This window comes from Lepisma saccharinum, chromosome 7, assembly GCF_977018435.1.
Source record: "Lepisma saccharinum chromosome 7, izLepSacc3.1, whole genome shotgun sequence".
Lineage (NCBI taxonomy): Eukaryota > Metazoa > Arthropoda > Insecta > Zygentoma > Lepismatidae > Lepisma > Lepisma saccharinum.
This window is the reverse complement of record NC_139235.1, coordinates 68,537,681-68,550,377: the sequence shown is the minus strand read 5'-3', so window position 1 is coordinate 68,550,377 and position 12,697 is coordinate 68,537,681. Positions and strand designations below refer to the sequence as shown.

General features: G+C 37.6%; 1 protein-coding gene across 2 annotated transcripts in view; it reads left to right on the top strand.

The window, feature by feature from the left end:
• Exo70 (exocyst complex component 7) overlaps nt 1-12,697 on the top strand; it is a 79,015-nt gene that overhangs the window by 62,884 nt on the left and 3,434 nt on the right. For both annotated transcript variants that reach the window (XM_083125395.1, XM_083125394.1), the window contains 2 exons: nt 6,699-6,810; nt 8,404-8,537. In XM_083125395.1, the coding sequence (XP_082981521.1) occupies nt 6,699-6,810; nt 8,404-8,537 (246 nt within the window). The remainder of the gene's footprint in view (nt 1-6,698; nt 6,811-8,403; nt 8,538-12,697) is intronic.

The window sequence follows — 12,697 nt, the reverse complement described above, 5'->3', positions numbered from 1 at the left end:
CACGACCGGATCATGAAAGTGTGGGGCGTTACCCCCACACCCCCTATACGCCTTCATGGCATGGTGCTATGCACAGGGGAGCACTTTACCTTTACCTTTACCTTAATTCAGGAAATGCATGTTACTTCGCTCTTCATAAACTTTTGTCTTCTCGTTTAATATCTAAGAAACTAAAAGTTAAAATATACAAAACAGTAATTTTGCCTGTAATATTATATGGGTGTGAAACTTTGTCCCTTACATTGAAAGAGGAACATAAATTGAGAGTATTTGAAAATAAAATCCTTGGGAAAATATTTGGACCTAAAAGGGATGAGGAGACAGGTGAGTGGAGAAGGTTACATAATTTAGAAGTACATAATTTGTATTCATGTCCAGATTTTATTAGAATGATTAAATCAAGAAGACTTAGGTGGGCATGCCATGTGGCACGAATGGGAGAGGAAAGAGGAGTTCACAGGATTCTTGTTGGGAAACCTGATGGTAAGAGACCTGTAGGAAGGCCAAGACGAAGATGCAGGGACAACGTTGAGATGGACCTAAAGGAAATTGGTAGGGATGGAAAAGAGTATATAGATCTTGCTCAAGATAGGGACAGATGGAAGACCTGTGTTGCAGCCATGAACCTTCGGGTTTGAGAAGGCTAGAGAGTTTGTTAGTTAAAAAAAAAAAAAAGTAAAGTGCTCCCCTGTGCATAGCACCATGCCATGAAGGCGTATAGGGGTTGTGGGGATAACGCCCCACACTTTCTTGATCCGGTCGTGAGTAGGGGTGATGTGATCAGCATCACACCCCTGACCACCTTTTCTCCGATTTTCATGAAATTTGGGGGGTTGAAAATATGAATGGAACTTAGTAAGTAACTATGAAAATTTTTAGTTTCGTGCGTCTTGTAATTGTTAAATTATTCAAGGTCAAAGTTAGTAGAAATTGCCCTTTTTGAGCCTGCTTAGCTATACTAAATGTGCTGTAACTCCGCCCCTATTTCGCCTAGGAAGCTCAAATAAAGCTTATTGTACAGGGAATTAAACAAGCTTTCCAGTGATATATAACAAGCACACCTTTCGATAAAAATATAATTTTGTCACGTGACCTTGACCTTTGACCTTGAATATCTCAAAACATGTCATCACCAAAAATCGTGAAAAAAATATATTTGGTCCCTCATTCCATACTATAAAACATATCAAAAAATTATTCTGGGACTGCAATGGGATCAGAAGATACAAAATAGTATGTGTAACTATGTGACTGATAAAAGCCTCATTACATGAACTATGACGAGTCAAAAGTCCCTACTTAACACCCTTTACAAAATGTAAAGGAGTTATCCTGGTCATGAAAGAAATAGGTTAGACACAGGGAGATCCCTAGCTATGTGTGTCAAGCTCAAGTCCGGCACATTGTTGACCCCCATATTGAATTCAACGCAAAAATTTCAAAGGGAAGGGTGTGAAGTGATATATCAAATCAGGCTAGAACTTCACGAGAAATGAAATGGTGAAGGTTTTTCTAACTTATTTTTAGGCAGCAAAACGTTATACACATATATTTCACTTACGATATATGCACCTCATAGTGTTGTCAATATTCCTGTGAGCACACTCATTGACGTCTCTCACACTCACATAGAAAATTTGGCAATGTAGCAGGTGCAACATCATTGCAAGCAGCAACTATGCCTTCTCTCAGATGGTCAATATCAGGGACTTTTAGTGCATGCACTGTTCTCTTCAAATGTTTCTGAAGGTAAAAGCCCTCCTAAGATATTAGATCTGGGGAATGTGCAGGCCTTTTAATACATCCCCGTCTGCTTATCAATCTACCTAAAAATTTACCATGAAGAAATTGCCAAAATGTTCACATAGTGTGGTCACACGCTGTCCTGTTTCAAAACTTTGGAAAACGTGCCATGTCCCGTAAGCAAGGATGAAAAACCTGTTCACTTAATACATCCAAGAAGGCCTCACCATTTAAGGTTCCGTTGTTGAATATTGACCAACGATTTCCGTTCTCCATACACTATACCACATCATTAGCTTACCAGCAACAACCATTCGGCTGGGATCTGTCTATTGTAGATTATCAAATCACAGGTATTGCATATAATTTTTATTAACTTTACCGTGAACATAAAAATTAGCCTCGTCACTGAAGAATTTTTCATTCCAAAGGAAGTGTCACGTAATTGTTTGAGATACTTTTCCCAATATTCTCTCCACTAATCAAGTATTTGGTGAATGTCGCTGATTAAAATCATATGCAATGGTATGTATACTTCTTTCTCTCCTAAGATGTCAGCATGATCTCAACGAGTTCCTAACACGTTAGGAGCATTCTTAAAACTTTGTTTTTAACACCTCGAAAAGGAGAAAATGGTTACAAGCATGCAGTAATAACTTTTTGCTGGTTAAAGATACATTGGTAAACCTTCGCTGCATCATTTCTCGTGAAGTTCTAGCCTGATTTGATATATCATTTCACCCCCTTTCCTTTGAAATTTTTGCGTTGAATTCAATATGGCGGTCAAAAATGTGCTGGACCTGCGCTTAACACACGCAGCTTAACACACGCAACTAGGGATCTCCCTGTGCCTAACCTATTTCTTTCATGACCAGGATAACTCCTTTACATTTTGTAGGGGGTGTTAAAGGACTTTTGACTCGTCATAGTTCATGTAATGAGGCTTTTATCAGTCACATAGTTACACATATTATTTTGTATCTTCTGATCCCATTGCAGTCCCAGAATGATTTTTTGATATATTTTATAGTATGGAATGAGGGACCAAATATATTTTTTTCACGATTTTTGGTGATGACATGTTTTGAGATATTCAAGGTCAAAGGTCAAGGTCACGTGACAAAATTATATTTTTATCGAAAGGTGTGCTTGTTATATATCACTGGAAAGCTTGTTTAATTCCCTGTACAATAAGCTTTATTTGAGCTTCCTAGGCGAAATAGGGGCGGAGTTACAGAACATTTAGTATAGCTAAGTGGGCTCAAAAAGGGCAATTTCTGCTAACTTTGACCTTGAATAATTTAACAATTACAAGACGCATGAAACTAAAAATTTTCATAGTCACTAAGTTCCATTCATATTTTCAACCCCCCAAATTTCATGAAAATCGGAGATGGTCAGGTTAGAAATTGAACATATCTGTGTTGATTTGGCATGGAATGACTCCATCACTGAATTTACAATGCCACTCTTTCAGGTTTTTGTTTTGTTGTTTTTTTACCATAGTACAGTATTCACATGTGTGATTATTTCATTACTTAACCCTCTGTTAGATACAGGGGGTACAGGTGTCCTGTACCGATATTTATTGTGAGATTTCAACACTGTGAACTATACTGAACATGTGTGTTTTTGTACAGCTGAACGTTCTTTCTTTATTTTTGTTCTTAGCTCAGCTTTGCTGTTCTGTTGCACTTCTAAGTCATGTAATATTGTAAAGTTAACATCAGTCGCAAGGGGGACTAAATACGTAACAAGAAAAATATGAAAGTGAGAAAGACAGAGCACATAGCAGATACAGGTGTTATGCGGAAGTGGGTTAGTGAGGAAGGGGAAGACATGTAGGTATGCCTTAGTGATGAAAGTGAATGTGGAACTGTACTTTCCAAATTTCACCAGTGGATGGGCTGGTGCTCTGCTGATGCACGCTTTGGCTTTCTGTATTTCACCGGGGTACACCAAAGCTTTCACCAGGTGAAACCATGACGACATCAATTTACACCTCAAGAGCTGGTGCGACTGGTGAATCAAAATGGCGTCATCTGCACTGAAGCTTCTTCTGATTTGTGATATGCGTTCTGTAGGCAATAGTACGGAATGTCACGCCGATTTTGTTGCACGGAGGGCGTGTAAAGTGGATGCATGCATAAACTGTTTGACGCAAAGTAAAATAAAGTATGCCGATGCATCAAAACGTTCGTCCATCTTCTGCTGCAACATGCAGGAAAGCATCCATTTGCAAAATTCGATATAATTACAAAACAATACCACTTAATTCATACTGCACATGCAAAATAAGATGTCGTTAAGTGAAAATATATAATATTCATGAAATATCTTCTGTGATTTAGTCACTGATGGTGATACTTTTCCTGATAAATGCAGATATGCATGCCCATTCCGAATCTAACTTTAATTTGTTTCACTATGAAGCTTTCCGAATTTCACCGAAATTGGTGTCATTTTTGGTGCACCAGTCTGATGCACGCTGGTGAAATCTGGAAAGCATGGAAAGTGACCTGTGACAGAAAGTGAACATGGCACTGCTTCCGTTGTTACATATATAGGTGTGTGGGGGACAACTGTTTCCCAAGCATGTGAGTGACGTTAACTATATAATATTACATCATTTGGAAAGTACAGAATGTATCATAATAGAGTAAACAACTTATCAGGTTTATTTTTTTTTTTTTAAATATCTGAAACAAAACAATGTACCAGGTGTGCCGGTTAATAATTCTTAATTGATCCGAAATAAAACAAGTGTATCTGGGGAGAAAGGTAACAAATTCTTTATTCAAAGTATGTGCATCGCTAGCTATACATTGTGCCCATCTGTGGATGCCCTACCAAAAAAAAGTTCACATTTTGAGGTGATCCAGTCAGCAAGCCATTGTTCGACATCTTCATAATTGTTGAAGTGTTGCTGGAAAAGTGAGTGAGACATCGATGAAAACAAGTGGTAGTTCGAAGGGGCTAAGTCTGGTGAGTATAGCAGGTGGGGCAAGAATTCCCAGCCAATTGCAGAAATGGTGTGTCTGACGCCTTTCGCTGTGTGTGATGAGGTGTTGTCGTGCTGCAAAATCACTTTTCCGTGTCTTGTCGCCCAATCTGGGTGCTTTTCGATCAATGCACGGTTCAAATTGATGAGTTGTTGACAGTAGCGAACGGCATTCACTGTTTCACCTGGTTTCAGAAGCTCATGGTACACCACACCCTTCTGATCCCACCAAATGCACAGCATTGTCTTCCTTCCGAAGCAATTCGGTTTTGCGGTTGATGTTGAAGGTTGTCCTGGATCAACCCATGACTTTTTGCATTTTGGGTTCTTGAAGTAGATCCATTTTTCGTCCCCAGTCACTCTCCGATGCAAGAAAGACTTTCTTTCATGCCGAGAAAGAAACACTTCACACATCGTTTTTCACTTTTCCATTTGTCTGTCGTTCAGATGATGTGGGACCCATTTTCCTGCCTTCTGGATCTTTCCCATGGCATGAAGACGATCAGATATGGTTTGTCGACAAACATTTAACTTCTCTGCCAGTTGTTGTTGCGTTTGCGTATCATCTTCGTCCAACAGTGCTTGCAATTCGGCACCTTGGAATTTTTTCAGCTGGCCCGGGTGATCTTTGTCTTTCAAGTCGAAATCACCACTTTTGAATCGTCGAAACCAACGCACACATGCGTCTTGGGTTAGGACATTGTTACCGTACATTTCCACAAGGATACAATGGCTTGCACTCGGATTTTTTCTTTTGATTGAACAAGAAAAGCTGCACATGCTCCTTATTTGGTTTGAAGGTCAACATGTTTCCCACACAAACCCAATATCACGATCACTCACACTCGGTTGCACATCCACGACGTTTTGACAGGTACTGTCCTGGCAACACACTGACGTAACAGTTGAGACTGTGCACCAACCCTTGCTTCCAGCGCCATCCAACGACGAAATTAAGAATTATTAATCGGCACATCTGATACAAGTGGCCGCGGTGGCTGTCGGTAACGTGTCTGACTACCATGCTCAAGGTCCCGGGTTCGATCCCCGGCCGGTTCAAATCTGGGAACTTTTCTAACGGAAGCGGCTCCGGTGCCCACCCAGCATCGAATGACATGGGTACTTGGGGGAAACCCTGGGGGTAAAGGTGGTCAGGGGCATGATGCTGATCACATCGCCCCCACTCATGACCGGATCAAGAAAGTGTGGGGCGTTATCCTCACCCCCCCCCCCCATACGCCTTCATGGCGTCGTGCTAAGCACAGGGGAGCACTTTACCTTTTTTTATCACATCTGATACAACAATGAGAAAATCTTCAAGTTTTGTTTTCATGGGCGAGTCTTTTGCAAACATGGTCATTGTGGCTCGGGTGTAGTGTTAAAGAAAATGGCAACTTCCACAGGTCCTTACTATCCTAGACTTCTGGATTTGGTTCTTTGTGAAAGACAAAGTCTATGTGCCACCTATGCTGCATAATGTGCAACAGCTAAAGGAGAGAGAGAATAAGAAACAACCTTGCTTTTGTGAATGAGGAGTTCTTGGCAAAAGTGTGGCAAGAACTCAAATTTTGATGTGAGACGTGTTGCATAGCTGCTGGAAGCCACATTGAACATTTGTAGCCATTTGTAGACATTCATAGAAACTTGAAGTGTTACTGATTGATACACAGCAATTATTATTGTTGTATTCCATATAGTTTAGTCCAAAAAATCTTGAGTTGTTTACTCTATTATGACTCACCCTGTATAACAGAAAATTGCAGCTGATCTTTGAGGAAAGACAAAGAACGAACGTTCAGCATGTATGCATAGTATAATTCACAATGTACTTCATGTCTTAAAGATAGTTAATGGGTTGGGGGACAGATGTACCCCAGGTGCCTATGCATGTTACAGAAAGGTGATGCACCTCACGCCTCTCAAGTAATACATACATATTTTTTAAAATTTTCAGTTGGAGTAAAGTCCTCAACTACATCTGGTCTGCCGAAGACGTTCCGGTTGCAGTTGTCCAGGCGGGGAAGTTGAGGGACAAGGATAGGAGCCTAATAAAAGAGAAATTTGCTGTGAGTAGGATCATTGTACATTATCACCAGTTAAGTTAAGATGTTAAATGTCAAACTAAAAACAATGATGATGATGATGATGATCTAACTTTTGATGCTTGCATATTGTTATTTAACAGCAGTGTTAAATTCACCCATTTTTCCCATCTGGTGTGAAATTACAGCATTGTTCGTTGGGCTTCTTCCTCACTGAATCATTAATGCTCTTATGTTTTGTGCAAATAGTCCTGTGTTTAATCTCAAGTGGGAGCCTCGAAATGTCAGTTTTATTTTCCATGGAAATTTCTATTGATCGTTACAATGTGTGGAAACAATATAATAAGTAAGTGAACACATCTTGTAATCAGTGTGTTTTGGCAGTGTTCTTATTATTGAATCATCAGAATTATATACGAGGGATAGTCTGAAAAAATGTTTCTCGCATGTATATTTCCGGAAAGTGTGGAAATTTTGGGTTGGTAATATGTTGTGGTTATATGCGCATCATTATTCTTTTGTTGTCTGACGCACAACCTTTTCCCAGCGTACTGCTGTTTTAAAAACAGGAGTAGTTGACAAGTCTGTGCTCGGCCGTCATGCAGAACAGAAGTACATTGCAGTCATGGACAAAGGATGAAGTGGGAGCTGTTGTTTGCTACGAATGGGTGGGACATTCGGAACATCATGTGATGGACAAATAAATGAAATGAAAATGATAATTTTGATTTTTCTCAACATTGAATCAAAGTTTCTTCATCCACAAATAGGATATGCAGTTTTACGAACAGAGTTGCTTGAAACTTGTGAAGCAGTATGACAAGTGCCTGAATGTCACTGGGGACTTTGTGGAAAATAGTGTAATGGTGGCTCTTTCTGCTCGTGTCATGTTCTTTCTACAGAAGAAAACACTGCAGATGGGAGACTAGGGAAACTTATTTTCTGACTATCCCTCGTACATGTTGTTAACCTGCGTGGGCGAGAGCTGTACTTGCTTTCAATTTTAATTAAGAGCCACTTTGACAGCTGACTTTTAGAGTGTCGCGAGTGACCTGGTCATATTCTTATGAGATGACATAAATGGCAGTATGAGAGAGATCATTGTTGTGGAAGGAGTGTTGTCAGAGTGAGCAGCGGGGTCACCCTCGACCCATTACATTACATTTTTTTATTTATATTTGTGCGTTATGTTAGTCAATAAGCCCATGCTGTTTCTAGTTTGTTTTCATCCTATTTGTTTTTGTTGTGTTAATAGGAAATATGAAAAAGCATCCATGTAATTTTATATTATAACAAATTTGTGGAGCAGATGGAACTGCTTCAGAGTTCTTGAGGGCAGCTTTGAGAATGTGTGATTTTTGTTAGGGCTGATAGCTGCTTATTTCAACAATATATTACTCTGTTTGAAAACAAATATACATTTTGGAACAAAAATATAACAATGAAGAAGGAAAATAATAAATGGATTACTAGAAGAACAAAAAATAAATTTAAAAAAATTAAAATGCTGTAAAATATGCCTGAAAAACAAGTGTCATTTGCAACCAACGAGGCGACTCAAGCGAGTGCGGCCGATGCTGTGTTAATTTATTCCTTAATTTCTTCCTCTCTCTACAGGGCTTTAATAAGGAGATGGAGGAAATAGTTAGAATCCAGAGAGGTTACTCCATTCCTGATGTGGAACTCCGGGAATCTCTCAAACGAGATAACAAGGATTATATTCTTCCAAAATACACTGCATTTTATGAAAAGTAGGTATCCGTGCTTAAAATAAGATATTTATTTACATAAACATATTTTTTTTGTATTCAATTTTTAAGTTTATGGGAGATCTAAGAAGCTCTCAGTTAATAACGCTGCTCGAATCGACATTTTGAGAAAAAGTTCTGATGTTTTCAAATCAATGGGTGTTTCTGGAAGTAGTTTCAATGTTGATCACGGAAATTACATCCATTTTTTCCCATCACATCTAAATTTTTCACAATCAAAATTCTCATTCGCCATTATATTGCATTTATTACATAACGCAACAAAAGGAAAATTTTGGTTGTTTCAAAATCAATAATATTTTGGAAGTATTTTCAATGCTGATGCCAGAAATGACATGCATTTTTTCGCATTACGACAGGGTTTTTTCACCATTTTACAATCAAAATCATCATATCCTCAACCGAAATTTCTCTTTTGTTGCGTTATGTAATAAATGTACTGTAATGGCAAATACCACAATTTGACTGTGAAATTGTGACGTGATGGGAAAAAATGGATTTCATTTTTGGAATCAGCATGCTGAAATTATTCAGAGACAACAGTCATCTGCGAAACATCAAAACCCATGTTGACCAGTGGGTCATTCCATGTCATATCATCAAGAATTTTGTGAAAATGTCACCCACCATCTCAGATTTTGATGAAATTCGGTATACTTATAGAACTTTTTTCATGCTGATTACAAAAATGACAACTTTTTTGAGATTGGTCAAGGGGTTCAGAAATTACGCGGTTTTAAAAATCTCCCTCTACGCCACATGCGGCTCCACTTTGAATGACACGCATTAGGCTATAAATTATAGTATCATCTCTCAGGTTTGCCGTAGAAACTTCAAGTTTGATTTATTTTGCTCAGGATAGTGTAAGCTTTCATTTAAATAAGGTTTCTGATCAGTGTATCAATAATCATGTATTTTATGTATAGTTTCATGTATTTTTTTAGAAAAATAAATGACTAACTTCAAGAGCGAATTTCGTGTAATGCCCCCCCTTCAATTTCACCCAAATTTTATATACAGGTAGCTGAGAGCAGGTACTAATGCTTGATGGAAAAATTGGGATGGGCGGTTCAGAGACAGGGTGATAAAAAAATCATTTGCATTAAAAGTTAATCTTATTAAAAATACTTATGTATTTAGCACAAAGTCTGAAGTACAATATGTTTTGAGGTATAATATTCAAAATTTCTGTTCACTATGTGTGAAGGTAAGCATAGGCGTAATCTGGTGGGGGCAAAGGGAATCATTTTCCCTATCCAAAATTTATAGATTAATTAAAACCTACAAGTTAAATATATTTTGTGAACCTCCTGGCACTTTAGGAACAAACAAAAAAAAGAGTAATTATTGTGATTTTTCAAATGTATTTAGCAAATAATCTTTGACACTATTTTTATGGGACTGAAAACTTTGATTTTCTCAACCAAAGTTAGTTCCCAAGTTACGCCCATGAAGATAGTACCGAAAAATACGTACTCGATTGTATACTATGCATTGCCAAATTTTCATGCACTATAAATTGTGCCGTTCACATTTTCTGTTCCCAACTGTAAAAAAAATATACCTGTACCTTCTCTGGATGCTACGTAAAAGGATTTTCTTGGAATTGCTGGCCTGTCAAGGAAGCTATGCTTTGTTTCATGCTAACTTCATCCACGCTTTACTTCAATTCATATCTACTTGTATGTGAAAACTTCAGTGTTTTAGGTGGACTGTCGAGCTAGGAAACAGTCATCGTCGAAGGAGTGGATCATTGGATTTTGTTGAACTTCGAATCGAGGAGAAAGAAATAGGTGCAAGTGGAATCAATGACACCATATTCAAAATACAGTGGTCAGCATTCAAATGATTTCTTAATTAAAATAGTTCAAGCAAAGTTGATTCTGTGTTTCATCATTTATTTGCAGTAGTAATGTAGGTTTATGAAGACATACGGATTATGTACTAGAAACACAGTTTGTAATTTTTACACAAATCAATGATCATTAACTGTAAGTTTCTTTTACAGTAACTGTAAAGTAACTCAGTTACTTTCAAAGTACCAGTAACTGTAACAGAGTTTCTTTTTAAAGGGTAACTGAAACTCGGTTACTTGTAAAAAGTAACTTACCGAACACTGTAAATAACCTGTAGCCTAAGTTCAAAACAGTGCATACTTAATCTTCCTGGTGCTGTTGTATAGTACTTTGCAATCGCTGACACATTGTACTGCGGGTTGTTATCATTTCACCTTACGTGATTAATAAGAAATTTATGCCTCTAATACTATTTCTATGGAATTGGTACTTCATTGCTCAACTTGTTACTTGATACTGTTGATGTCTATGCAAGTCTTCTAAGTGTTCCAACCACCCCATCACAAGGAGATTTTCTCTCGTATGTGGCAAGAAAAGCTCCATTTGGAAAAACTTCAATCAGCACAAATGTGTATTTTTAATTCTTACTTCATATTACGTATCTCCGTGAAGAGTATAAAAAAAATCCTTATTGAGATAAAATGCACAAAAAGAAGAATGTTCTTGAAGAAAATTTGCTAACCTTGGGAATGCTAATGACTATGATCATAATTTTTTTAAAAAAATTGAAGACAGTTGAAACTAACTTAGATAGAGTGGAACTTCGATTTTACGTTGTTCAGGGGACCAAGCTGAAAAAACGTAGAATGCGAGAAAATGTAAAACCGAGGAAAATTTGCTATGTTGGGACCACCAATATTGAATGTAAAATGCAGGGAAATGTAAAATCGAGGAACTTGAAATCGGGGTTCCACTGCAATTATTATTTGTAGGTTTTAATTAATCTATAAATTTTGGATAGGGAAAATGAATCACTTTGCCCCCACCAGGTTACGCCTATGCTTACCTTCACACATAGTGAACAGAAATTTTGAATATTATACCTCAAAACATATTGTACTTCAGACTTTGTGCTAAATACATAAGTATTTTTAATAAGATTAACTTTTAATGCAAATGATTTTTTTATCACCCTGTCTCTGAACCGCCCATCCCAATTTTTCCATCAAGCATTAGTACCTACTCTCAGCTACCTGTATATAAAATTTGGGTGAAATTGAAGGGGGGGCATTGCACGAAATTCGCTCTTGAAGTTAGTCATTTATTTTTCTAAAAAAATACATGAAACTATACATAAAATACATGATTATTGATACAATGATCAGAAACCTTATTTAAATGAAAGCTTACACTATCCTGAGCAAAATAAATCAAATTTGAAGTTTCTACGGCAAACCTGAGAGAAGATACTATAATTTATAGCCTAATGTGTGTCATTCAAAGTGGAGCCGCATGTGGCGTAGAGGGAGATTTTTAAAATCGCGTAATTTCTGAACCCCTTGACCAATCTCAAAAAAGTTGTCATTTTTGTAATCAGCATGAAAAGTTCTATAAGTATACCGAATTTCATCAAAATCGGAGATGGTGGGTGACATGGCCTGGGTGATTTGACGTGGAAAGACCCCAGTGTAATTTAAAGCTTGGTAGCGGCGTAGCAGTAATGTTGTTGTCTTGTAATCAAAAGGTCCCGGGTTTGATACCCATTGGAGGCACATTACACAGTGGTTCTGATCCCACTTTGAACTAAGTCTAGTCCCGATTATCTTATCTGTGCATAAAGTAGACTTAAAACAACAAATCAAATCGAAATCAAGTCAAATCTTGGTTAAATGAAAATTTAAGTTAAGTGTTTAGCTAAATTAGGTGACCTTTTCCCCGACATGCTCTGCTCATGTACACTAATTTCTCTAATGATTTTGTCTGTAAAGCCTGTGAAAGTCGATGAAAATCAAGTGTACTTTGTACTTGCCAATATTTGGCTATGAAAATAAACACTATTTACTTGAGCCAGTGTTGGGATCAGGCATATTCTTTATAAATTGTTTTTATTGTTTAATTTTTTTATTTGTTTTGAACGTTGCTGAATGAACATGGTTCTTTAGAATAGCAAGTGAAGTTTAAAAGTTAAAACTTGGTTAATAGAGTGTTAAAGCATCAAATAATGGTCTGGATATTTATTTAGAATTGTCTTACAAACCTGGGTGAAAAAAGGCAGGGAATTTGTGTTGCCAAACCGAGTTAGTACCCTGAGAAAACATCTTACTAACTAAGGTGCAAAATCTTGAG